General features: G+C 45.4%; 2 protein-coding genes and 1 long non-coding RNA gene across 9 annotated transcripts; 2 read left to right on the top strand and 1 right to left on the bottom strand.

Moving 5' to 3' along the window:
- The first annotated feature begins 139 nt into the window (after window positions 1-139).
- LOC146759920 (uncharacterized) lies at window positions 140-7,433 on the top strand. 2 transcript variants are annotated; one of them, XR_014948841.1, is made up of 3 exons: window positions 140-275; window positions 6,761-6,835; window positions 7,296-7,433. It is a non-coding gene; the product is annotated as an uncharacterized LOC146759920 (long non-coding RNA). The 2 variants fall into 2 exon arrangements; XR_014948842.1 differs by lacking the exon at window positions 140-275 and adding an exon at window positions 3,233-3,368.
- Window positions 5,489-18,645, bottom strand: FAM149B1 (family with sequence similarity 149 member B1). Of its 4 annotated transcripts, none has more exons than XM_015866132.3 (15): window positions 18,525-18,645; window positions 17,975-18,067; window positions 17,613-17,745; window positions 17,133-17,275; window positions 16,100-16,219; window positions 15,467-15,637; window positions 14,141-14,328; window positions 13,769-13,899; window positions 13,176-13,229; window positions 12,620-12,726; window positions 10,964-11,173; window positions 9,896-10,022; window positions 9,445-9,570; window positions 8,916-8,997; window positions 5,489-8,135 (listed from the first exon to the last, which is right to left on the bottom strand). In XM_015866132.3, the coding sequence occupies exons 1-15, from the start codon at window positions 18,572-18,574 to the stop codon at window positions 8,062-8,064; spliced, it is 1,809 nt and encodes a 602-aa protein (XP_015721618.2). In that variant the 5' UTR covers window positions 18,575-18,645; the 3' UTR covers window positions 5,489-8,061. The 4 variants fall into 4 exon arrangements, with proteins under 4 accessions (XP_015721618.2, XP_085411083.1, XP_015721619.2 ...); XM_085554957.1 differs by having other exon boundaries at window positions 15,467-15,585; XM_015866133.3 differs by lacking the exon at window positions 13,176-13,229.
- On the top strand, window positions 18,641-26,117 carry ECD (ecdysoneless cell cycle regulator). Of its 3 annotated transcripts, none has more exons than XM_085554954.1 (13): window positions 18,641-18,685; window positions 19,049-19,166; window positions 19,249-19,336; window positions 20,067-20,248; window positions 20,659-20,795; window positions 21,205-21,333; window positions 21,531-21,656; window positions 22,305-22,390; window positions 23,452-23,558; window positions 24,039-24,216; window positions 24,562-24,629; window positions 24,752-24,972; window positions 25,493-26,117. In XM_085554954.1, exons 5-13 carry the CDS (start codon window positions 20,787-20,789, stop codon window positions 25,721-25,723), a joined length of 1,155 nt encoding a protein of 384 aa, XP_085411080.1. In that variant the 5' UTR covers window positions 18,641-18,685; window positions 19,049-19,166; window positions 19,249-19,336; window positions 20,067-20,248; window positions 20,659-20,786; the 3' UTR covers window positions 25,724-26,117. The 3 variants fall into 3 exon arrangements, with proteins under 3 accessions (XP_085411080.1, XP_085411079.1, XP_015721620.3); XM_085554953.1 differs by lacking the exon at window positions 18,641-18,685 and adding an exon at window positions 18,723-18,966; XM_015866134.3 differs by lacking the exon at window positions 18,641-18,685 and adding an exon at window positions 18,723-18,966 and having other exon boundaries at window positions 20,603-20,795.
- Window positions 26,118-26,924: the final 807 nt, after the last annotated feature.

Genomic DNA, 26,924 nt, shown 5'->3' with positions numbered 1-26,924 from the left:
CTCTTGGCCTCCCTGCCTTTTGGAATTTTTCTTGTTCTCTGACAGCATCTGACAGCTCCGCAGACTTCTTCTTACAATTGGGCAACTGGGACCAGTTACGTGGATGCAGGGTGGGAAAGGGCATTCGCAGCCTGTCCCCAGGGCACGGGAAGGCCAGGCCAGAGCAAAGCAGCGAGACCTGCATAGCCCTGGCTGCGCGGCCCGGCATCTCTACGCGGTGGGGTTTCTGCGGGTGGATTACATGCCTCTATCAGCTCCTCAAGCAGTGCAGCAGAGTGAGCATTGTCTCACATCAGCGATTCCCAGGTGTAGTTCCCTGCCATTGCTTCACCTGCTGGTACGTGAGAAGGCCGAGCACTGCTGTGAGGGGCACAGCAAGGCACGGGTGCTCCTGCGGACAGTACAGGCCTGGCCTTCCCAAGCTTGTACCGGTGGTGCAGATGCTTGAGGGCTGCTGGGATTCCAGCTCCCCTCTGCCTCAGGTCTGGGCTGTGCTGAGGCCTCACTTACGGGGCAGTGGGCCTTTTGTTGTTATCTTATGCCTTCTGGATGTCCTTCACCTCCATCTCAAGTTCCTCTCTCATTGCCTGGAGAAGGACAGTGTCCTGTCAGGAGCCTGCCCTGTGCCTACTTGCAGGGGACTCCCCCCGATAACAATGCTGCTCTCCATTCTCTCCCTCCTGCCCTCCTCAGACTGTGGATGTTTTCCTGTTCTATGACAGCGTCTGCCAGCTCCGCAGACCTCTTCCTACACTGCTGTCAACAGTTTACAGGCTGGTCTGGCCTGGTTCCGTGACTACTGTGGGGGAGGGATTTCGCAAAATCTATGCCTACAGAAAAGGGAAACAGGGGACCCCAAAATAATTAAATACAGCGGCAATGATCTGATGAGAAACAAAGTAATTACTAAATTTGGTGATGGAATGCAAGATAACACACTATAATACGATATAATTTGAATTGAAACTAATAAATATAATGTGAGAGAGACTGGCCAAACAACTGAAGGCCTTGCACTGATACTGAAGAAATGCATGCAGTCGGGACGGGCAGCAGCAAGGAGAGGTGAAGGATAGGAATGATGAGACGAAAAAGCCCCTCAGGTGTCCTTGCCAGGAGTTGTATCTCCTCTCTGACCGCAAAATCCCCTGGGGAATGTAGTTCTTCTCCTCTGGGCATTCTGGGTAACCAGAACTGAAGCATTAACACTTTTAACTCCCATCGCACCTCATGATGTTATGGCGTGGAATACCAGTAACCAAAAGTCATCAAACCATGACAACTCCAAGGCAATTGGGACCAGTTACATGGATGCAGGGTGAGAAATGGCATTCCAGCCAATCCACAGGCCACAGCAGGGCAGGGCAGCAAGCCCTGTGGTGCCCTGGCTGTGTGTCCCAGCAGCTCTACCCTGCAGGGTTTCTGTGGGTGGCTGACACACCTCTGTCAGCTCTTCCAGCAGCACGGCAGACTGAACATCAGCGATTCCCAGGTATAGTCCCATGCCATCACTTGTTGGGAGTTGGTTGAGAGAACAGGGAGGGCATGATTGTGTGCCCCGGTGGCGCAGTGGTAGGAATGCCGCGTTGCAACACCGGAGGCCCTGGGTTCGAATCCCCCCCCTGTGGTGCAAGTGGTAGAAGTGCCGCTCTGCTACACAGGAGGCTCGAATCCCAGGGGGTTGGACTCGATGATCTCTAAGGTCCCTTCCAACCCGCACGATACTATGATGATGGCTTCAAGGACATAATGACCTTGTGAGAAGGCTTTGTGAGGCAGAGGGGCAGGGACCAGATGGCGAGGGTCTCGAGTTGTCACGGTGTCAGGGTATTGTTAAACTGTTTAGTTGGGGGTTTAAGGCAGCCAATCATTTGTTGTGCCATGTCTGGGTTATCCAATCATATTATGCCATGACTGCAGTTGGGGGGTATAAAAGGTTGTTCACACCATAATAAAGTTGTACTCAGTTGCTAACTCACACTGAGTTGTCTCTGAGTTCCACAATCCTGCTCCCACAATCACTACCTGTGCAGGCAAACCAAGAAGGGGAGGCAGGGCCTCAGGACTTCTGCCGACCACTCAGTGCTCACAGCTGCAGACAGATTCACAATGGTCCTTGACCACAGTGTGGGCTGGGAGGGTGCCAGAAGCACTCTCTGCCTTCAGTCTCCTCTCCCAGTCTCTTCCACCTCCTCGCAGTGCTGCTTCTCAGCACCAAGTGCTCTCAGTGCCCAGGGAGAAGCGCTTCTGCTGCTCTGCAGGGTGGTTGTATCACCACGTGCTCACTGTGACAGGTGCCCCGCCACCCACAGGGGACTGGCTTCTCTGCTGGTGGGCAGAGCATCAGGAGGAGATGGACACCAGGGAAGAGGAGAATGAGGCAGATACATGAATTGGGGTTTTCAGTGGAGAGGAGCACTATGAGTTTCAACAAGTGCGTGTCTAGCTTCCTGCACCTGGTGATGAACCAGTACGAATTATGACAGAGATGTCAAACTTTCTGGCCTGCCTGGGTGTAACGCCATAATATGATGTAGTACAGCAATAAAAGCAGGGTAGCTCTTATTTTTTATTATTATTTATATAAATATAAATAATATATTTATATTGTGTTATATATTACATATATGTTAAATAATATTTTTATATTATTTCTATAAGCAGGCAGGCTAGTTTTTCATTATTATTTGGTTGCAGGAAATGAGGACAATCACAAATGCAGCAGAAATGGTTGCATAAATGAAGGAAATGAGCTTTGGAAGGCCACAGGCAGCAGTGTAGCCTCACCTACAGTGCTAACCCTTCTGCGAGGGTTTTGAATGCGTGGCTGCTGGCTGGCACCAGTACATCTTCCCCACCAAGGAGGCCAAAAGGATCCGAGGCAACTGCCTGGCCTGTGCTGGAGCTGGGACAGGCACCTCACACTTCCAGACCTGCATAAGCCTGGCCTTCCCAAGATGCAGATGGAAGCTTTCCAAATCTCTTCCCTATAACTCTGGAGAAGTGAGCCTCCAACTCATTGCTGATCAGCCTTGTGAAATCACTTTAAGACTTGAAGAGCTAAAATAACTTGGCATCCACAAATCTCTTTCTCTCTTTATGGTCATTTGAACTATTCAGTCTTATGGACACTCTTTGAGTTTCTGAATTTGCTTGCACGGAGAAGCAGGAAGGGCTTACAGCCATTCTGACAGAACGAGTACTTGTCCTGTGTACCCAGCAGTAGGACGAGAGGGCCTCAAGTTGTCCAGGGGAGATTCAGCTTGGACGTCAGGGAATACTTCTTCCCTAAGAGGTGCTGGAACGGGCTGCCCAAGGAGGTGGTGGAGTCACCAACCCCGGGGGTGTTCAAGAAACATTCACACATTGTACGTAGGGACGTGGAGTAGTGGGAAATACTCGATGTGGCCACTCGGGTCCCGTCGGAAAGGGTCCCCGGCGGGCCGGCACTTCCGCGCTCCATATCCCGGGGAAGCCGAGGCGGCGCCCGGTGTTGGGGCACGGCCGGGCTCCTTCCAGTTCGCTTCTCGCCGTACGCTCTCCGGCTCGGGCCGACAGCGGCGGCGGCTTCTGGGCGTGCAGCCCGGCTGCGCCGGCTCGTCAACCCGGGGCCTGCGTGCGCCATAGCGGGACAGCGCGGAGCCGCCCGGACATGTCGGGGCGAGACAACCAGGAGCTTCCGCCAACCTCCCCCGCTGCCTTCAACCTGCTGCAGCCTCCCTCGGCTTTTCTCGCAGCCCGGAAGGCTGGCGGTGTTTGGGCTGTATTTAAGGGGAGTGGCTAGCAGGGAAAGGGAGGAGACTGTCTACGTCTACTCGGCTCTTGTGAGGGCCCATCTGCTGGAGCCGCCAGCACGAGGAGGTGGAGCTCTTGGAGTCCAGAGGAGGGAACTAAGATGGTCAGAGGGCTGCAGCACCTCTCCTATGACGAAAGGCTAGGGGAGCTGGGCTTGGTTAGATTGGAGAAGAGAAGGCTCTGGGGAGACCTAATTGCAGTCTTATAGTACTTGAAGAGAGCATTTAAACAGGAGGGGGAATACCTGCTTACAAAGGTGGATAATGATTGGACAAGGAGGAATGGTGTTAAACTGAGGCAGGGGAGGTTTAGGTTGGATATTAGGAGAAAGTTTTCAAGGCCAGGCTGGATGCAGCTTTGGGCAGCCTGGTCTAGTAGTTGAACTCTTAACACTAACAAGTTGTACAACATGCTGTACCTAAGGTAGGAAGGGAGGTATGCAGCCATGAGATACCAGGCTTTCACTATAGCTTAGTATTGCTGAGCAGAACAGCAAATCATGCTGAAATGTGCACGTTAACAGCAACTAGAATTTGTGCTGTTGTTGTTTTGGTAGTCTACGTTTCCCTAAGGCTCAGGCTTATTAGCGTACCTCCTCCTTTCTTCTCAGCACTCCCCTTCTTTGCTACCCATACCCCAGCTGTACCCTTCTCACTTTATCTCTACATTCCACCCATCACTGTTTCTTTCCTCCTGCCCTATATGCATTGCTGTGTGTATGGGAAACCCGTCATCACAGCCTGAACCTCTGATTAATCAGCAGAGGCAAGTGTCTGGTCAGCTGTGGGAGCACAGGTGAGGGTAATCCTGGGCTGTAAGTAAAAGTCACTAAGTCAGTTTGTTTTGTGTGTGTGCCTTTGCTTGCTTTTGCGGCTTCTATCTAGTGACTCTGCTAAGTCTCTTAACTACCCCTCTGTTAAAAAAAAATTAATGAGCTACTCAAAATTTTAAACACAGTATTAAACCACAGACATAAAGGAGCCAGAATGGCAGTGGAATGTGAACATAAATTGATACCCGTTAATGAATTTTATAGATTAACAGCTTTTGTGGACTTAAAAAGCCTAAAATGGTCTCTGCATATTCAGCTTCAGGAATTATTTACTTATCTTCCCCCCCCCCTCCCCAACCCTTCTCTGTGGAGTTATTTTTGCCCTATAAAATTGTAGAGGAGTCCACCTTGTGGTATATGCCTTAAAAGCAACATTTGGAAATAACTTTTCAGTTCTTTTTTCCCCTTTAGCCTGCATGTTAAATGCATAGCTATCAGATCAAAAGCACAAGGCATGGTGTGTGTGCTGACTTTCTGTAGCAGTTCTGAAAAACATTAAGATAGATCATTTTTCCAGGTAATGCTGCTGTAAGTATGCAGCTTGTGAACCAAGGGCTTCATCACAGATTCTGCAGAACATAATGTGAGAGTAGAGGGTAAGAAAGCTGTGAAAAAGACATTTTGCAGGATTTTTCTCAAGTATGAAAAACTAAATAGAATTAAGTTAGCAAGACAGTGCTTCTAGAAAGAGCAAAGCTGTTGGCTGTGCCTGTCAACACTGATCTTGACCCTTAGTCTTCTAGGAAAAGATACAGCATCTCTTCACCTGACCACTTCCACCTTCCTTCCCTTTTACAACGTACTCAAATTCTACTGAAGGTGTGATTACTGAAGCGTGCAAAAAGCTGAGCACTGCATGAGTTAGTTTGCAGATCAAGTTGGTACTTACTTTTATTGAAGTAAATACTACATACTTTATTAGCAGTTGAAAACATATCTGTGCTGTTACATATGCTGGTGTTATGGAGTTATACGAAAGGGCCACTTGATCTTTGACAGTGGCGTGTAAGCAGGTGCCCTAAGAAAATGAGGCTGTAGCAAGTATGTGAGTGACTTGGCAGAAAATCTCCTAACACCTTCCAATGTGCTGATGTGATGCAGTGAACTAATAAATCCGCAGAACACAGTGGCTTTGTGTCTAGGATTCAAGATGTCCCATGATGAGGACTTCCAAAGCCTACAAATATGTTGTAATTTCAGTTGCATCACACTCCTGCTATAGCACGATAGGGATTACTTCCGACTCCTGCTTTGGTGTGCTCTGTGTTTGTCAACGGTTCTGTTATTTCAGAAGTGCTCTTAGATGTGCAAGTATACAAAACTTGTGTGGGTTTTTGTTTTATTTCTGCTCTTTTAAAACTGCTCTATGTAGTGGGTTGGGCTATGAATTTGAAGGGTAACTTGCTGTAGTTGAAAGAAATGAGGCTGGCTTTATTTATGGATCACTCTTCAAAGGCCACGTGACAAACACCTACTTTGAGTTGAAGGTCCCTATTGCTTCAGTGATAGAATTCAGCAGCTATTTACTAGAGCTTCCTAAGGGGAAGTCAGAGGTAGAATAGGAAATGAGTTCCATTTAGCTGCTTTAAACAGCTATCCTGATTCAGAAAGAGTTCAGTAGGTCACTGTGTTGGTTAACACATGGGATTTGAACATAACTCTTGCTATACAAAACAGATATCAAACAGTATAGACAAATCTCTCAACCATTTGTATAGAAACCAAAAGTTACCTTATGATGAGATGGCTTTCATTTTTTTTAATGCTTCGTCTCCTCCCCCAGGCTACAAAATACTGCATTATGGTACCAGAAGTCTATTCAAGTTTGTGTAGTTTGGTAACTCTTAAGCACTACGTTGGTCCCTGAGGAATGGCACTGGTTTAAAGAGGATGCTTCTCTCCAGTTAGCTTGAGATAACTAAGTGATACATTGCATGTCTTTCTGCTTGTCTTAACCATTAGAGAAACTGAGTTTTGGAACAGTTCAGTGACTACAGGCTGCTTTTAGGCATCCTCTTATCTCTATTCAAACTTAAGAGATGTAGATTGAGCCCAAAGCTGCTTTTCCCTCTGGAAATGCAAAGGAAGGAGGTAATCTTCCATTTGTGCACTTCTGCTTTGCTTTCTTTTCAGAGCACGCTTTGAATCAACTGGATTCTTCAATTGGCAGAAGAACTTCAAGCTAGTTCAGAAATCCTTAGCTGCTGTGTAAGTACTACTAACACTTCGTAGATTGCATAGCTTACAATGGAAAGCAGAGGAGCCACTTCATAAAAAAAATCCTGACAAGTTGTTTCCATTGTGAATTGTAACTTGGAAAATACTAACAATAAGGAAACTTAGGGAAAGTGCTTTTCAATTGAGTTATGGAGGATCAGCTGTTTTCTTGCATCACAGTTGCTGTTCCAATTCAGGAAGTGGCTATCTTCAGCTTGTCCTTATTGCTTGTCATCTGGTGCTTACTGCTTGGGAGCAAGACCTTCAACAAATCAGTTGTTTTGAATAGTCTGTATTGGGTGTTTTCACTTCACTGGGAGCCACAAGGGCAACTAAAGCTGGTACTTCAACCATGTCTCTCACATGGTGCTTGTTGGGGACCTTCAGGATGGAGTGCAGAAATACCTACTTTAGTTGCAGTGGGAGTTTCTTGTTTCTTTGTTCCCTTTAGTTTGCTTTTTGAGAAATGGAGGCTGACCTATTCTGTGAAACTACATAAAGCATCTCTCCAGGAAGACGACATGCTTTCTTGAAATGCTGTCTGGAACTGCTCATAATAAGAGTGCTGTTTGTCCCTTAAACTTTCTTCAGATACTGAGAATTAGGTTCATATATAAATATGTAACGGAGCAGGGTTTGGTGGTATGCTACCCTTAAAGCTGTCAGTTCTCTTCATCTGTTTTGATACCTTATTTTTACACAGCTGTGTTAATCTCTGCTGCAACTATTACAGAATTCATAACTTGTCTAGGCTGAGTTGTAGAAACGGTATCATATACATAGCTTCCTTCTGATAGTATAATATTGCTTTAAGTGCATACACAGAGCTTTAAATGTAACTTTAAAAACTACTGCTATGAAATGCCTCATAAATCTTTTGTGGAGCTGATGGAAAAATCAGCAGGTCTTGCAGTAATTGCCTGTAACATGAAGCTGTCACAAAACAGTACTAATTAATAGAAAACAGCAATGATTTAAAGTATTTGCTAGGTTTTGAAGGAGTTAGGATTCACTGGAGGGTAGCTTTTTGTATTGGTAGAAAATGGAATGTGCAAGTATATATCCCTTCTAATCTTTGGCAGTTGCTTCTTAGACAATATAAAAATAGGATTGTTCGTAAGGAAGGGTGCTTGAAGACTCTCTGTAAACAGCCCTGACATTGCGAGAGGTCGTCTGTGACTTCCCAGGAGGTGGATGTAACTTCTTCACACGACACATCAGAAGCCCTGTTTGTTTTTTGTGACTGATCCACTTCGACTTTGGCCTTTCACAGAACCATGTGGCTGAAGACCTAATAAAGACACCGTGTACAACTTACAGACTTCTAAAAGTTATTGAAGCTAAGTACTTAAAAGCAGCTCCTCTAGCTTAATACTAACATGGCGGGGTTTTCTGGCTTCTTATTATAGCTATCAGTCAGTTCATCAGTAACTTAAAAACTATTTCATATAACTTTCAAGGTAATCTGGTAGTTCTTTCAGCCCGAGGCCTTCTTAAGAGGAAAGTAATCACTTATCAAACCATGTAAATCAACTGGAACCTTAAGTTTTAGATGTGACTGTCCTTCCCAAAGGGATGAAGGGTAGGACTTCTGCGTTGCTGGGATCTGCTGTGTTTCTTGATCTCCCAGAATGCATTCATGTCTACAAAGTTTTTGTAATTTCAGTTTTTTGTCTCTGTCAATATGACAGTCATAAAACTCGTATTACATTTAAATACGCTGTCTGGAGGGGAGCAGGAACTCAATTGACTTGGAAACCCTCCTTTCTTCAGTTGAAAAGAAGTAAATTCAATTTAGTACTTAAATAAATCTCAGGTTGCCTCTTATAACACTTGTATTACTGTCAGTGCAGGTTGTTAAACAAGCTAGAAGTCCCCTCCAGTTCCCAAATCAGCACTTGTGTGCTTGCTACCTGTTATCTTTTGCAGCTGCTATTATCCTCTGCAGCTTTAATTCCATCTTTTTAGTATACATTCTCTTTGTATGTGAGAAGTCCCCATAACTCCATTGAGAGCTCCAAAACACAGTGGTGAAAAGCCTACTTCTCCCTTGATCTCCTGATGAGCTTACCTGAACCTGCTGACGTTCTGCTTGTCCAAGCATGATTGCCATAATCAATAACAGTGCAAGAGCGGCGATGCTGTGGATCCGGCTGAAAAGACAGTTCAAGATTTTTATGTTTGCATGGAAAAAAAGGCCAACATCAACATTATAACAAGGCTGAAAACAACGCGATTGTACTTATTTCCTAAGAGAGCAAATTTGCAAGATGCTGTAATGTTCTAAGTAGAGTTTTAAAATGTTTAAAGAGGTTTAGATCAACTTCAGGAGAAGAAAATATTCTTTTCAAACACTCTTAGGATGACCATGGGACAATCTAGAGGGATTCCTAATGCTTCTGAAAGTTGTTCTGTTTCAAAATGGGTTTTTAGAATGTTTGTACATTGGTAACCTGAGAGCCAAGTTAAACATGGGGACTAACAAACCTGATGGCAACAATCACCTGTGGCATTTGGTTCTCATGTAACCTATCTGTGATAACTGCCAGAGCCCCCGGTCAGTACCAGAGGATGAAGTGGTGTCATTTGCTATGCTTTACCAAGAATACATTGGTTGCTTTAGGCCTGGAGAAATGATCAGGCAGGAAGAGCCTCTCGTGTAGCTGCTGGTGAGTATCTTCATGTGTTGTTACACTGTGAGCTCGACTTGAGTTTCCTCGAGACTTCTGCATTAAAGAATAATAGGATTATTACTTTTCCTTATTGCAGCAGTACACTGAATTTAATTACACTAAGAATTACAGCTAGTTTCCCAAGACAAAATGTTCCACACCTACTTATAGAGAGGAAGAAAATTCTGGCGCTTATTGGAGTTGCAGCATTCAAGTCTAGATGATGCTGTTGGTCAAAAGTCACGTGAAATTTCAACGCATCTATTTCAGCTGCTGTCACAAGGTAAACCAACTTAAACTCCTATGCCTGGTAATTTCATCAGCACTAACTACAATTTTACAGTGTCCAATAGGAAATTGAAATGGTTCTGCCTGTTACCGTTTGTCTCTGCGATCCTGCAGTGCTCGCTTGTTCCGCCACATCGGTGGTACCAATAGGTGGTAGGAGACTATTCCGGTTTAGCAGCAGTGGGGAGGGTGAGGACAGCTGCTCGTGTGCAGTCAGGCTGCAAGGCAACGGGAAGGACAGGAAAACAGAGTTTATGTGGTGGACAGTGTGTAGGCATACAGTACTGTAAGTTTGTTTGGCATTGTGTATTTTAACAAGGTTGAAGTAAGAGCAACAGGTGCAGTACTTGTGCTATGAAATGCTGGCACTGGGGCTAAGTGGAGACTGGCTCTAATAAATTAGTTCTGCAGGTGAAGTTCAGCAGAAAACTCTTTAGTTAATTACTTAGACGTTCTGCTTATTAGGGTGTCTAATATTCAGCTTGTAAGTAAAAGCAAGTCTGAGAATGAATACTCTGGAGGTGGGAGTATAAACAAGTCAGGTGGTGGATGAATTGCACGCCATCTAGCACAGCTTGAAGGGGCATGTTATGGTTTTGATTTGTAATACCTGTGTATTCTACAAGTTCTTTGTAGCCTGTGTTATTTTTCTATAGCCATAGTCCCTGTAAGAGACTAAACTCAGATCATTATGCCAAACAGAAGTATATTCTGGACATAAAGGTTCGCTGAGGTCAGTCAGAGTCATTTAGTTCTTCTCATGCTCCTAATAGGTTACCCAAGGTGAGCACCCTGTCCATCTAGACTGGGAAAGGATAGCTAAAGTAAGTTAACATTAAACGCTGTGCTTTTTTCAAGTTCATCTTGAAAATAAGCTGTAGAAAGAGAAACGTGATGTCAAGAGAGATAGTGGTGTCTGCTCTGCTTGGACTGCACAGACTGGAGGATATCATTTTCATTCAAAACTGCCTAACAAGGATTCATTGAATCACAGATGGTAATGCAGTGAACTAGCAACTTTGCTTTCTCAGGCAAAATATAATCAATTCTTTCTTAAATCAAAAAATCCACATTCTCTCCTTGTAACTGAATGCCCTTTGTGTAAGCTGGGTTCTCTGGTTGTGGTAATTAGTCACGAGAAACTGGTATGGAAACATACAGTCGGGTTCCCCTGAAGACATCGTCCACGGAGCGTGGGGTTGCGGTGCGAGACTGGCTGGTGCTGATGGGGTGCAGGGTACGTGGCGGTGCATTTCGCCTTTTCGAGCTGTGAGACAGAGGTGATGTGCTGAGCTCCAGAGGAGGGCGATTTGGCCATGCTTTGTTCGAGAGGACAGAACTGGATCCTGGGCGTTTGTCTTCCAGGTCCCTAATAAAAGAATTAGATAACCAAAAGAGATACTTTTGCTGTAACTGATAGCCACCTTGTCACCGCACTATTCATCTCTGGGTGATGTTAGGTAATGCAGAGGTTTGTTCTTTTCTTAAGTAAACCACTTACATCTACCTTAGAATATGATAGTAGGTGAAAAAGAAAAAAGCCTATACATAATATGCATACACACATATACGCACACACATATATACATACTGGTGAGGCTGCATCTCAAGTACTGTGTTCATTTTTGGGTCCCTCTCTACAAGAAAGACATAAAGGCCCTGTAGTGTGTCCAGAGAAGGGCAATGAAACTGGTGAGGGGTCTGGAGCACAAGTCATATGAGGAGTGGCTGAGGGAGCTGGGATTGTTCAGCCTGGAGAAGAGGAGGCTCGGAGGAGACCTCACTGCATTCTACAACTTCCTGAAGGGAGGTTGTAATGAAGAGGGGCTTGGCCTCTTCTCCCAGGCAACAAACAGGACTCGAGGAAATGGCCACAATTTGTATCAGATGAAATTTAGACTGGACATAATAAGAAACTTTTTCTCTCAGAGAGTGGTCAGGCACTGGAATGGCTTCCCAGGGAGGTGGTGGAGTCGCTGTCTCTGGCCGTGTTCAAGAGGTGTCTGGATAAGGAGCTACGAGAGATGGTTTAGTAGCTTGTGGTAGCAATGGTAATGGGAGGACTGTTGGAGCATATGATCTTGTAGGTCCTTTCTAACCTTGTGATTCTATTATTCTATATATATATATGAATTTACTGAACTGCTATTTGATTAAATGTGTCAGCATAAAAGTTGTAATTCCCCACAGCATATACATAAAAACACTGACTGCTCTCATAGCCATAGCCTAGATGTAACAGAAGTCCACTCATAGCAAGTGAGCAAATCAGACTCTGCATCCCCATTCTGAGCTTCATCTCTTTTCACAACATCAGTTGTACTACCACCAATGCCTTAGCCATTCACTAGAAGGCACACTTAGCAGCAATTTAAGGTCATACTAGAAGAATAACATAAGGGATAATACATAAACAAGCACTGGCAACAGGTGACAGGATGAGGGCAAATGGCCTCAAGTTGTTCTGGGATAAGTTTAGGTTGGCTATCAAGAAAGACTTCTTTACAGAGAGGGTTGTGAAGCACTGGAATGGGCTCCCCAGGTAGGTGGTTGAGTCACCAGTGTGTTTAAAAACTATTTGGGCGTGGTGCTCATGGACATGATCTAGCAGAGGGTTGTTAGGGAGGCATGGTTAGGTCATGGTTGGACTCAATGATATTAAGGTATTCTCCAGCCTGAGTGATTCTATGATTCTAAGCAAGAAAATAAATGAGAATTCATTCCACAGAGGTAGAAAATTATCTCATGCTGTTTTGGATTGCATCTCTCCCGCTCTGAGAGTGCTCTGCTTTAAAACAGAATCTGTAGCTCTTACAGTGTTTTCTCAATTACGGGCAGATTCCTTTGCTGTAAGTGGATCCCATGTATCACAATCAAGCCACTGAGATTCTGTTGAGACCCACTACTTGAGCCTTGATTTACCTGAAAGATAAATAAAAAAATATAAAGAAATTACTATTCGCCAATCACATTCACCCATATTTATACATTCTGTCCTCTCTATTACTTTATACTTTTTATATTATATGTATATATATATATTCTCATTTATACAATTTCCTCTACTTAAGATAGCATTTAGTTCTTGCAAATGGCAGCACTTAGCCAGTGTATCAGATGATGCTATGTCAACTTCAGTAATTCCCAACTGAGCCTCTTGTTTGTGCAATACAATCTTACAGCAACAGCTATAAGCAGGAGTTCTACACAACTATTTTTTCCAGTGTATGTCGGCATATGTTTTAGGGCAAGGACAGACTTGGACAATCTTCTCCTGGAATGCAGACTGAGCTTGAAAAACATGACATTCATCCCACCATAACAACAACAAACAGAAAAGAACAGAGCTTAAATCTCTCCAGCATACATACTTGAGGTGCTTTTCTCCTCTTTTTGGTTTTGCGGCCACATCTGGGTTTTGGGCACTACACATACAGTAACAGGATTGAGAGGAAGATGCAGGGGGTTAGAAATAAAGGAGAAGTAAAAAGAAATAAAGAGTTGAATTACAATGGAACAGAGATAACGCTTGGTGCTCACCACTCTAGGAGCATGTAATCTAAAGCAGTCAAATTCAGAGTCTGGGGGTTAAAAAAAAACACAACTGTTGTACAAATATACCGAGAATTATTCTCTCTTTTCTCATCAGTTAAGTACTGATAGGCTAGTGAGAATGGGATCTTACACACAGTTTAGTTCCAATACTGTTAAACATATTAATGAGCAGCCACTACCTCGCATTTCAATACACATGTAAAATATTACATTCTAATTTTAAAGAGAAAAATAAGAACGCTTGCAGATGAGGAGTAATAGAACTCTGGTAGTCAGCAAGGACAGGCAGCATCCGTGCATAATCCAAACTAGTCACGTAGCTGAAGCGTTCCTGGCGTACTTGAATCTATACTTCTGTAGCATTGCATTGAGTCATCCTTACACAAACCAGCTGGCTGGAAGTACTTACCAGATTGGATGTCACTGAGGGCATTTTAGTTTGTGGCACACGAGGTAACAGCACTGGCAGAGGATCAAACTGCTGGGGGCTTCCAGAATCTGCTCGGATTGCTTCTACTTTGATGATATTTTTCTCATCATCTACATAAAGCAAGAGAGGATCCTTGTCAGTACCGACTACTGACACTCTTATTTGTGCACAGTACGAGAGTCATCTTAAACATTAAGCTCTGTTAAATCCTTTACAGCCACTACTGACACTGTTATCAAACAACCTTTTTCAGCCTTGAATAGATAATTCCCAAATGCATCTCTCATTGCATCCTTGAAAAACCAAGTAACTAAATCCCCTCTGAATCTCCAGTTTAACTGTGTTCCTTACCAGAGGCTGACACTTCCCAGTGCCTGCTGATCAGTTCTTCCATGCAGCCTAATACTTCACTCCACACATCATCAAACACAAATGTGAGCACAGAATCCTTCATGCAGGAATATGGAGAGACAGGAGGAAACCCCAGTTTTCGCCTACTAGAGGAGAGGCCAATTTTCCTCTCGTGCAGTTCCTCCTCCCTGTAAAAACAGAGGCAGTATACGTACCACAAACCCACATTCCATGTCCCCTGTATTTTTGCTTCACTTCTGCCCTATTTTCTCTTAATCTGAAATAGGTCGAGGCAGCTGGCTGAATGGCTTAAAGGAGACATTTCATGTTTACCATAGAATCATCTGAGTTGCAAGTGACCTTTAAAAGTCATCTGCTCCAACTTCCCTGTAGTGAACAGGGGCACCCACGGCTCCATCAGGAACTCAGAGCCTCATCCAGCCTGACCTTGAACATCTCCACCACCACACAGTATCACACAGTACTGTTTTCCAAGGACTGAAGGTACAATAAATAGCGATATGAAATGATTTAGTCTAACAATGAAAGAAGCTATCTTTTTCCAGTGCTTCTGGAACACTTCTGTGCCCTGGGTACGTAAATTTGTATTCCTGCCAGAATTTACTGTTGACAGCAATGTGAAATGACTGAGACAATCACCTTTTCAACTACATGCCTTAGCAGCTAAGGGGACTTCATTTATTAAAACTAGTGAAACAGACAGTAAGTGACATTATCACCCAGAGTTCTTAGCCAGGCCATATGTTTATATTGTTCAGTTGGATGAAGTAAAGAGACAAAAGGAATCCTCTCTATGCCCCTCTCAGTCCCTTCTTAAGATAAAAACAGTGGTTCTATTTATAAGCAAGCACTGATCCTTAAATTACCACTAAAAACCTGGGAACTGTACAATTCTATCCAAGATGCTTGTCTGCACACTGCAGCACAAAGCAGAAGAGCACGCTGCTGGCACGCAACAAACAACTATCAGTTTGACTTAGTGCAACGAATGCACAGCATTTAAATGAGTCTTCAATATGCCAGTATGCGGCAGGCTCTTAGTTGCAGCACAATTTGGTTCATATAAAGCACAAACAAAAAGAGCTATTGCGAGGAATTATGTAAAATTCAGATAAATAGAACAAAATATGTTGTTACAGAAGGTGGATAAAGAAAAATCTCCAGTGCTCTACCAACCCCAGGCTTTTGGAAGTTCTCTAGAGAGAAAAGCACTTTAAAAATCAATCCATAGCGAAACCAAATATATCTGTATCTTAAGAAGAAAAGTTATGGGACACTGGTGCTATCTTGATGCTCAAGACTTACACATCTCTGCAGTCAAATGCTAAATATTCCTCCATTATGCCTTCAGAGGCAATGACTCCATCTTCACCTTCCTCGCTGTCTGGAGAACATGAGGTCGGAGGCTGGGAACGGTCGGCCTTCTTGAGAACAGGAGAAACAGAAAGAGGCACCTTCTTGCCAAAAACACTAAATCTGAACAGGTGGCATTTTTCAGAAAGCAGAAATGAAAAGAAGTTGTTATTCCACTTCCAATAGCAGCACCAAGTGAGCTGAGAAACAACACGGTAGGTAACACCAGGTATTTGGGAGCCACTGAATTTATGCCCAGTTAATAAATGGCTAACAGTAAAACCAGCCACAACGTCTATATATCCTTTGGAAGTCAGCAGTGGCAAAGGTATTTCTATGTACTGACTGGATTACTATAGAGGGCAACAAGGACAGCTGGATGCCCTTGCTATTCTGAATGTAGTTTTCTTCAGTTAGAAATGAAAAACAAACAAAACAGGCTATGTTCAAAACCCAGCCTAACCAAACAACTAAGCCATCACTCCACACATTGCTCACTGATTAAGAAGCAAACTACTGAAGTCCACAGAAGAAAAAAATCACCTTCCCACCCTGGTGCAGTCTGGATCAACGGGTGGTACTTACTCATTAGAGCCCTCTTCCTGTGATGGACTTACATCTGATGAACATAAACTTGCAGAAGGCGAACTCGAAAACCATTCGTACCCTTCATCTTTGGGGATCACTATCTGCTTCCCCACGACCCTGCCAGGGCAAAAGCAGAGGATAAATAAATCAGAAAGTGATCCAAGGGGGATTCTGGAAGAGTATTAGAACAGGCAAAAGCAAATCTTAAAAATTCTATTGGGAAGCTGTGCAGTTTTCTTAGTGATAATCAAGCATGGTTTTAATTGTTTTCCCTACTACACTCCACACTGTGTCAGGTAAAGCCATTAAAAAAATGTCATTGGCTTTTCTCAGGCCCTGCTAATAGTAAGACTTGAATATGGACGGAAATGTTTGTGTACATGTAATAAAACTTTCCAGACAGCTATAAGGATTGGTGGAGCTATGTGTAGGATTTCTTACATTATTTTTAAGCTGGATTTTAACTATACCATGTATCTTTTCTAAGAACATTTTGCTATGTTAAGGCTAAGTCAGTTGCAAATAGCACTAAACCTCTGGCAGGAAAGCAAAGGTGAGATCATAGAACAGCTTGGGCAGTGCAGCTGGAGCCCTTGCTGGTGAAGACGAAGGCAAAGAACTCACTGAGTACTTCAGCTTTCAGCATATCCCTTGTGACCAGGCCTCCAGTTTCCTTCTGGAGAAGGCCCACGTCCTTCCTGTCCTTCCTTTTATCACTAAGATACCTGCAGAACTTCTTGTTCCCCTTTATGGCCCTGGCTAGATTTAATTCTGTCTGGGTTTTAGCTTTCCTAACCCGATCCCCAGCTGCTGGGACAGCTTCTTTGTAGTCCTCCCAGGCAACACATTCCTACTACCACTCCACCAGCAGCATGTATTTTAATGACAACAGCAGGCAGACCAACAGAGTCATCTCTTTATCTGCTGTAAGGTTGCATAAAACCACCCTGCTGTTGTTTTAAAAGCAACTGTTACCATCCCTACTTCTTGTAAATGTGCTGCTATTGACATTAATCTGTTAATAAAACACCTGAGATGAGGAAAGTTGGACGTCCACTGCTGGCATTCTTCCTGCAGTCCCTCCACATGGACATTTCCTTTCTGTTCATAGAGCAGCTCATCGAGTTGCCTGAACACGTTCTGGACTTGTTGTGTGGCAGCTTTATCAAATTCCTAGGAAGGAAAAGCATCCATCAAAGATGTAGTGAATAGCACTGCAAGGCCTTTTAACTTACCATCTGTTTGTTGAAGGCCTAGCAGGACTTCTGCAGGAAATCACATTGAGTGATACATATTTCCAAACTTTTAGACCAGAAATGCAATAAAGCCTATCGGGTTTTGATCCGAGTGAAGGTAAAGATGAGGAAAAGGCCAACATGATGTTTTTTTCTATCCCCTAACATCACAATTTGAGGCAGTCCTCAGCTTTATCCCGCAACACATTTACAATGGCATTTCAAACATGGTTTTACAGCGGTAGGTCTGTTTTGGGTGATGATATTCTACTCACATCGCAGCCCCAAGAGAAGATGGAACTGTCCTCGGTGGAGGTGCCTGTGTAGCTCAGACTAGCGGACCATGAATTCCCATCATCAGTTGGGGTAACAGAGGGGTAATCCGAGTGCTTTGAGATTTCAGACCCACTGAAACGCACACGGTGTGGGAAAAGAAAAGAAGAAGAAAAAATAAACCCCAAGCCAACAACACAGTCACAGAAAAGCAGATACGGAGGCTGTGCTTGTAAATGATGCTGTTCTGAGGTGAAGACTCAGTCTACCGACCACATGACGGCCATCATTACAACCCAACACAAAGCTGATGGTTCTTCCCATGGTCTGCAGACCCGGATCTGCTTTCTGCAGTGCCACGTACCTGGAAGCCCCTGGGCAGCTCTCAGCGGTGGGTGTCACAGGGCTGGGTTCTGGCAGCGGGTGGTGCCGCACGGCGTGCTGCGTCAGGCCTTGTCTGCAGGCAAGAGCAGACCCTAATATTACCATGGGGAGTAGCAACGTAGCTCCCAAGCTTTACGTGTGTTCTGGACCTTGAGGAATGCCCCAGTTTGCATAACTGAACTCGTTTTTACTGTTAGCCTCGTTCTTGTTAGAATGAAGACACCAGGACAGACTCCAGGCTGAACACAGCATTAGAGGCCTTGGCTTGGAAACCAGCATCGTTCCTACAGGCCAAACCTGCAGCAATGGGCTGCAGCCCCGAGAGCAGCTGTGACACAGCTGTGCCCCGCGGGGACTCACGCTCCGACGGGACAGGAGCGGCTTCCACCCGGAGCCTGTGCAAACCCTTACGGGCAGCACTTGCTGGCTCTCACTTTGGCTGCAGGGAGACGGCAAGAGCATCCCCGGGCTCCGCGTCTCCCACCTGACCCGACCCAACCCGACCCGCGCCCCGAGCGGCGGCCACTCACGGCTGCAGGGCGCCGGGGGGCACCGGTTTCCTGGCGTATCGCGGGATCATCCTCCGCCCGCATCGGTGCGGCTCAGCGCCCAGCCGAACGGCCCGCCGCCATCACGGCGCCCGGGGGAGGCGGAGCGCAGCGCGCGGTGCGGCCCCACACGGCACGGCGCGGTACGGCCCCACACGGCACGGCGCGGTACGGCCCCACACGGCACGGCGCGGTACGGCCCCACACGGCACGGCGCGGTACGGCGCGATGGAGCCGGAGTCCTGCCGCAGGGCCGCGCCGGCCGAGGACGCCGTGCGGTACCGGCTGTTCGCCCTGCCGGGGGCGGACGGCCGGGAGCGGCTGCGGCGCTGCAACGACGGCATCGCGGAGCGCCTGGCCCCGCTGCTGGCCGCGTACATCTGGCAGCGGCAGCCATTCCGGCTGCGATACGTGCCGCCGTGCGGTGAGCGGGCGGCGGGGCCGCGGGGATGGGATGGGAGAACCGAGCGGGCTTTTCCAACCCGTATGCGGTTGTGTTCCGGCAGGAGACACTCCGGAGCACATCGGCGGCACCACGCTGTTCGGGGACAACGTGGAGGACGAGTGGTTCATCGTCTACCTCGTGCGGGAGATCAGCCGGGCCTTCCCGGAGCTGGTAGCCAGGTGGGGGCCGGCCTTACCCCGAGAGCCCCTTCAGCAGCGCCCCGCGTTGCGGCCTGTACCAACCCGGTCTCTCGTTGAGCAGGATCGATGACAGCGACGGCGAGTTCCTGCTGATCGAGGCGGCCGATTTCCTCCCGGAGTGGCTGAGTCCTGAGAACAGCGAGAACAGGGTGAGCGAACCGCGGCCTGTTGGGCACCGCTTTGAATCCCTCTCGTGCACCTCTGGCTGCTGGAAATTGCACTTGCCTGTTGGAGGGTCCTCTGCAGGCTCATCTCCAGCTGAAGGGAAGCTGTTGGTGTTGCTGCTATGAAGGAAACAAGGTGTATTTGGAGATGCCAAGGGTTTTCTGGGGAGACCTCATTGTGGCTTTCCAGTATTTGAAGGGAGCGTATAAACAGGAGAGGGGAGCGTTGTTTACAAAGGTATGTAGTGATAGGACAAGGGGGGGATGGTTTTAAACCGAGACAGGAGAGGTTTAGGCTGGATCTTAGGAGGAGGTTTTGCACACACAGGGTGGTGACGCACTGGAACAGGTTGCCCAAGGAGGCTGTGGATGCCCCATCCCTGCAGGCATTCAAGGCCAGGCTGGATGTGGCTCTGGGCAGCCTGGGCTGCTGGTTGGCGATCCTGCACACAGCAGGGGGTTGGAACCGGATGAGCACTGTGGGCCTTTTCAACCCAGGCCATTCTGTGATTCTGTGCCCAAGGACGTTGATGGGACCCCAGGCAGCCTGAGCTGCTGAGGAGGCAGCCAGCCCACAACAGGGAGTTGGAACACCCTGCTTTGAGGTCCCTTCCAACCTGAGCCATTCTGTGGTTCTCTGATGTACAAAACATAACTTTGCATTGCTTTTGTGGCTGCACTTTTCCTATCTGCTGAAAATATTACTGTTTGCCAGGTGTTCTTTTACAAAGGAGAGCTGCACATCATTCCTCTGTCAGAGACCGAAGAGCAGCAATGGGAGGAGCTGCCTGCTGAAAGCCTCACCATCTCCAAAGCATTGGCGTTATTATCTGCCCATTCAGAGGAGTTCCTGGCCGCAGAACCCATTCGAAGAGCTGTGTATAAACGCATCAGCGGGTGTGTGCGTGGTTTGTTTGATATTCTGTAATAGAGAGTAATGATTCTGAGCTGTGTGGGGAATTTCATTGTATTCAGTCATTTTCCTGTTAGCTGCAGTAGAGCTGGTTCTCTTTTAGTTAGAAGTTTTCCTGAGGCATTGGGGCAAATGGGAGACCTCTGTCCTGTAAGCTGTTGCATTATGTGGAGGCTCTGGTGGTGGTTCACTGCTGGGATGCTACACCTACCCATGGCAGGAGCCTCCTTCCTTCCTGTCCTTCTTTAATACTCTTAATGAAAATGGCAGCAGTAGTTAAATAGGAGTGTTGGAGCCTTGCAGTGCACTGAACACAGCATTGCAATTGTGTGACACAGATATCCGGAGAAAATCCAGGCCTCTTATCACCGAGCACACTGCTACCTCCCTGCAGGCATCGTGGCAGTGTTGAAGCAGCGCCCGTCGTTGGTGGCTGCAGCAGTCCAGGCCTTTTACCTGCGGGATCCCACCGATCTGAGAGCATGTCGCTCTTTTCGCACCTTCCCTCCAGAGGAACGTGTGATGACCATGGTAAGTGATCCCTCTCATCTGTTATTTAAGTTCGTCTTTATTTAGAGATGCTGGGAACTCGGAATATTCTTTGTAAAATATGAACAGGTTGCCCAAGGAGGCTGTGGATGCCCCATCCCTGCAGGCATTCAAGGCCAGGCTGGATGTGGCTCTGGGCAGCCTGGTCTGCTGGTGGGTGACCCTGCACATAGCAGGGGGTTGGAACTAGATGAGCACTGTGAGCCTTTTCAACCCAGGCCATTCTGTGATCTTAGGCAAAGATACACATATATATCTGAAATACTATCTCAGATCAGGTCAGTTATATTGATGCTTTAAAACCAAATTTGGATGGAACTGCCTGAAAGTTGATGCCCATACAAAGCCTGGTTACACTGTGAGTGTTTGTGTCTTGCTTTGGCTTTTTCAGGTTACGTTCACCAAGTGTTTGTACGCACAGCTCGTGCAGCAGAAGTTTGCCCCAGACAGACGCAGTGGATACACGCTGCCCCCTCCATCCCACCCGCAGTACAAAGCCCACGAGCTGGGCATGAAGCTGGTAATTAATTTCTCTTAAATACTCTCTCATCCTACAGCAGTAATAAACCATTTTGATCTTAGGGTCAGCTTTGGACTCTGCTTCCTAAATGGCAGAATTGGGTGCTCAGTGATAGGGAGTTCTTGATGCAGTCATTTAGAGCCGTGCTTAAATTTGTCCTATCTCAAGAATATCTTCTTGTTGCATCTCTTATACAGGCTCATGGCTTTGAAATTTTGTGCTCCAAATGCACTGAAGTGTCTCCTGACCTGAAGAGGAATGTGTTCAGGGGTCCCCTGTGGGAGAGGTACCTCGGCAGCCTGAAGGAAAAAGATTATTTTAAGGTGAAATATAGTATCTGTGCACATCTTTTATGTGCTCCAGAAAAACAAAATAGCGTACCTTCGAGCTCTTGAACTTGTGTTAGTATTTCTAGCAGGGCATGAAATCTAATGCTATGGAATATCCATGTGTATCTTCACAGGAGGCTCGTGTGGTTTGTCCCCCTGCAAAATTCATCTGGAAGTAAAGATGGCTTTGAGTAATTATTTGAAGTCTGTAGATTATAAAACTGGCAAATGCTGTCCGGATGGTGAACTTCATATCTTTTAGTTCTTGGAAGAGGGGAACATTCTTATAGTATCACAATGGCACTGCAGAGAGTAATTCCCAAACATCATGAGATTCATATTTGAATACAGCTGTAACTTCAGTGTAGTAAATCTGCCTTGCTGTGGGAATTGCAGCGTTCGCTGTGATTGTTTTACATGTGTGCTATTGCAGCAAGATATCTTTATATCCATCTTTGAAAGCACCTTACGCCCATATTGTGCTCCGAGTGTAAATGGCAAAGCAATGTATTACTCGTTTTGATTTTTCCCAGCAGAAAAATATTATCAGTTTGATGAGTAGTTGTCACAATTAAATCTGGGTGTGAAAAGCTAATGAAGGGAGAATTGCTGACATTCCTGCTTGTTTGCTGGATTAAACAGGGAGAAATGGAAGGCTCTGCAAAGTACTTGGAGCTGTTGCGTATGGCAGAACATTACTTCCAGCAATCTGTTCTTAGGCCAGAAAGGTAAGAGTTGCATGTAACTGGTGAATACGCAGTGCCTGCAAGCACTGCAGCTACGTTTGTGTTGGTTTGTGTTTGGTTTTGGTTTTTAAGCTTTTCTCAACAAAAGTCTGAAGCCGTTTTCCTTTGTGTGCTTAATGTAGGTGCTTTGGCTTTGGCACATGAGTATCAATTCCTCTTGTATGCTCTATGTTAGTGAAAGTTATTGCCTGAGTAATTATTTGTCTCAGTTTTGTAAAGCATTAAGCTATTCCAAGTGGGTCAAAAGCTGACTGAAAAGTGTTATTCATTTGGTTGGCTGGCTATGAATTTTGTGACAGGACAAGGGGAAATGGTTTTAAACTGAGACAGGGGAGGTTTAGGTTGGATCTTAGGAGGAAGGTTTTCACCCAGAGGGTGGTGACACACTGGAACAGGTTGCCCAAGGAGGCTGTGGATGCCCCATCCCTGCAGACATTCAAGGCCAGGCTGGATGTGGCTCTGGGCAGCCTGGGGTGATGGTTGGTGACCCTGCACATAGCAGGGGATTGGAACCATATTGTCATTGTAGTCCTTTTCAACCCAAGCTGCTGTATGATTCTGTGATTCAAACCCAGTGCGTAACAAATAAGAAGCAATCTGTCTCCTTTGCTCAAGAAGGCAGCTGGCTATGAATATCTCCAAAAGATCTAGTCCAAAAAGACAAATCATGGCAAAATCATTGGAAGGTTTGCCAGTTCAGAGTATCTCAACTGTTGTTTGCTTAAAGTTCTAGTGTGTGCTTTTTGGGATCTGCCTATCTGAACATCTACCAAAACGAGATAAGCATTAAGGACAAAGGAAGCAGAAGAGAAATGAGCTTTGCAGACATCAACACGAAATGTCCCTAATTTACTCAGTCTTATTTTGGCTGATGCTGTCTGTGTAGTATCCTGGTAGTTACCCAGTTTGGTTATCTTTTTACTTATTGGCACAGAAGGAATCATGTGGAATTTCAGTGTAAATGTGTATGGAGTGTCAGATGATGTTTGGCATGACAGTGCAAGGAAAAACCCATTTCAGTCAAGTGAATTTTTTCCTTTCAGCCCCATTGAAATGAGTCCTGGTGATGAAATCTTGATGTTGCTACGAACAACAACGTTTGATGTGAAGGAATTTGAGAGAGAAGCAACTTGCCTTCCTCCAGAGGATGGTGAGCAGGGTGATGGGGGGTGGACTCTCTTCCCATCACAGTTAGTTGTGGTGAGAGAGGGGCAACTGTATGATCTCTTGGCCTGCATCTGTTGTGTCCTTTGGCTGTCAGTTGTTACTCACAGAATGTTGTGAAACCAATTCCAGTACTGCCAATGCAGAGCTTAACCACAATGTGGTCCATTCTGATGGCCTGTGTGAAACCGGCGTATGTTTTGTTACAATACTTTCTGACTTGTAGCTGTTGCCAGTGTGCTGTATGGGTCACTTATATGTATCTGGATGGTTATTTTAAGCACTAAAATGTTTTCTGTTTATCTCAGCTACTTTGTACCTTCTGTTATCAAGTGTCATCTTGAAAACTTAATCGTGCAAATAAAGTGAGCTACAGAATGTTAGCAGTGCTCGCAGCCATCTACACTGGGCCTTGTGGGCTGATGGACCGGTGCTCTGATAGCAAATATGTCCTGAATTCTTACAGATGACAGTTGGCTGGAGATTTCTCCGGATGCTCTGGATCAGATGCTGAAGGAGGCAACAGTTGAATCCCACCCTACCTCAAATGAAGAAGAGCAGAAATATGACTTGGAAGCAGTTGCTGAAAGTATGAAGGCTTTCGTGTCCAAAGTCTCAACGCACAAAGGGGCAGAAGTGCCATGGTACTGGTATTTTCTTTTCAGTTTGGTGCCTGGCGTGGAATGTGATTTCATTCACTTACAGCCCTTTCACCGATTCTGTGATCTTTCAAAGTCGGAAGGTGTTCTCTTTAGCAGAGCCCTGAAGCAAACACCTGTATTAGTAGTGACTAGCTTTTAAACCGGCTTGGTCACTCACCACTCAGATGCTCTGGTGCAGATAAAAGTGGTGGGAGATGCTTTATGTTCCAAAGCTCCTTACTCGGTTTTGTGGGCTGTTTTGTTTAGCAGCATGGCAGCCAGTCCGTGCCTGTGTTAGGCCTGTGCAAGCAGAGGACCTTTGTTTATTGAATACATTTCTTATTTCAGGTCATCTGATGAAACCAATGTTACCTTCGATGTAGATTCTTTCACAAAGGCGTTAGACAGAATTTTAGGTGAGACTGCTTGCTTCTTTTGTCAGAGTACCTCATTTTTATTTAGTGTCTCTGGGTTTTCTGATGATCCACGTGCGCTGTGCTGATTTCCTTGCTGTCTGTGCTTATGTGAAAATACACAGGGGCAGACTCAGAAGAGCTGGATTCTGATGATCTGGATGAAGAGGAGGAGTTTGACTTCTCAGATGAGGATGAAGATGACCTGGATGCTGAAAATCGAAGGGAAGACAACGAGGTATCAGCTCATGAACTTATAGGCAGTCTTAAGTCATATATGGATGAAATGGACCGTGAGCTGGCACAAACCAACGTTGGAAAAAGTTTTACCACTCAGAAGAAAGGGGTGAGTATGCCTTGAATACCAGTTTGTGGCATAATCATTTGAGAGCTTTGTTGGGAAAGAAGGAGTCTGCTACAAGAAGTCATTGTGAGTAACATGATGAGCAATTTCTGTCCTCCAGCCTTGTGCTGATTACCAAGAAAAATAATCCTATGGGCAAATCGCACCACGGTATCTTTGAAAGCAAAACTTAGCTCAGCTTTAATGTACACATTGATTCCTAGACTTGGTTTCAGGTCCCTGCAAGCTGCAGTTTGAGTTCTTGAGTTTCCATCATCGATCAGTCCCATGGGACACTGAGGCAGGACTCACTAACCCTCTGTGCATGTCATCCATATAATGGAAAGTGATGATTTTTAACTGGCATGGGTATTTGGTGACCACATTCCTGTCTCTCAAGGCAGATGAGAACACACTGAACTTTGTTGGTGACAGAACTGCCTTCTTCATTTCTTATGTTTTAATTCTTCCTTTTTTGTATATGATTTGTCTTGATGGAACCTTCTCCTTGTGCTTACTGCAGGCAAGTTCCGCTAAAGCAACGACATCGCAAAATGGTGGCCTTGATTCTGAAGAGGAGGATGCTGGGTTGACACCAGTGGATGTGGATATGAATCTAGTAACTAACCTGCTCGAATCTTACAGCGCTCAGGCTGGACTGGCAGGACCCACCTCTAACATTTTACAGAGCATGGGGGTGTATTTACCTGAAAATACAGATCGTGCCAGTTCTGGTGAGGGTGCAGCAGAATGAGAGACTGTCTTAATTCAGAAGACATGACTGACTGGGAAAAGAGACATGGGAAGAGCAGCAGCATTTGGAAGAAAAGACAAGATCTGCATTTAAAGCACTTTATGCATGTGCTTTGTGTGGCTTCAAAGACGTAAAGGGAATTTACCTGGAAGCAGAGGGACAGCGCTCTCTTGTTTGGATTTGGGAATGCTGGTCCAATGCTCATCAGCCATTTTAATTTCCACAAGTACCAGTGCTGCTTTGGAAGAACTTTTGATAATTGCTATATTTGGTTTTGTTTTGTTTTGTTTTGTTTACTAATTAGGAGTATTTGATGACGAGTAACCTGATAGAATCTGTAAATATTGCTATATTTTGTGAATTCATTTAAAATAAAACCAGAAGCACAACGTGATTGCTGGAGCTGCTTTGTTGCTTTGAAGGCACGCATAACTCCTGTAGCAAAGCAATGCAAGTTCTCGAAGTTGAAGCATTTTCACAGGGGCCTATTTTGGGTTTTATTAGGACTGAGCATCGGTTGTGTGCCATCAGCAGCTGATGAAGGTAAGAATGCATCCCTATTCTAGTAACAGCTGTCTCTCAAAGTTTATTTCACCTACAAGGTTCTGTTTGTCCTCTGGAGTGAGTAAGTTGTATTTGCACTTAAAGGAGCTACAAGCCAGTGCAATTTTGGATTAATTTCTGGTCAAGTTACCTGGAGCCAGGTTGACCTTCACAACCTACTTGTCAGGTATGGGCTGATGCTCTATGGAGAGCCTCCTTTGAGTCTCTGTATAGTTCCTGCATTTCTTCATGGCTAGTGATGATGGAGTTTACAGGAAAGGAAATACAGCAGTTGGTTACAAATGCCAAATGCTTTAGTTGGTGTCCGTTCTGATGTGTCTTTACAAGTCTTAATGTCAAGAGGGAGACTGCCTAACGCTTTGTGACATTCAAGGCTATTGAAGGGTTTTCATACTAGCAACCTGTAAAGCAAAATAGTCCTAATCAGCTGTTGGTTTAGGAAAAAATCCTTTTGTATTTGTTATTTGAGGGCCATAGCAATAAAGAATGCATTAAAATGTGTTCAGCTTGTGGGATGAGCACAGCAGTTGTTTGCATGCAGAGGCTGTGAGAGTATCTTGAGAACATAGATGGCACTACATGCTCAGAAACAGGCAGCTGAGTGTCTGTGTTCATGTGTTTATCTAGGATGAGAGCA

The sequence above is a fragment of the Coturnix japonica genome, chromosome 8 (assembly GCF_054131305.1).
Source record: "Coturnix japonica strain WE chromosome 8, WE-NBRP24, whole genome shotgun sequence".
Taxonomy (NCBI): Eukaryota; Metazoa; Chordata; class Aves; order Galliformes; family Phasianidae; genus Coturnix; species Coturnix japonica.
Note: the sequence above shows the minus strand (reverse complement) of the source record. Positions and strands in the feature narration are given on the sequence as shown.

Coding starts and splice junctions, on each gene's coding strand:
- FAM149B1 (XM_015866132.3), bottom strand. CDS start 18,574: ATGATCCCGCGATACGCCAGGAAACCGGTGCCCCCCGGCGCCCTGCAG. Junction 16,220..17,132: donor TCCAACTTTCCTCATCTCAG/GTGTTTTATTAA, acceptor TTGCCCTGGCAG/GGTCGTGGGGAAGCAGATAG. Junction 9,571..9,895: donor CAGGATCGCAGAGACAAACG/GTAACAGGCAGA, acceptor TCTTTAATGCAG/AAGTCTCGAGGAAACTCAAG.
- ECD (XM_015866134.3), top strand. CDS start 18,771: ATGGAGCCGGAGTCCTGCCGCAGGGCCGCGCCGGCCGAGGACGCCGTG. Junction 21,657..22,304: donor AGGAAAAAGATTATTTTAAG/GTGAAATATAGT, acceptor TGGATTAAACAG/GGAGAAATGGAAGGCTCTGC. Junction 23,559..24,038: donor TTGCCTTCCTCCAGAGGATG/GTGAGCAGGGTG, acceptor GAATTCTTACAG/ATGACAGTTGGCTGGAGATT.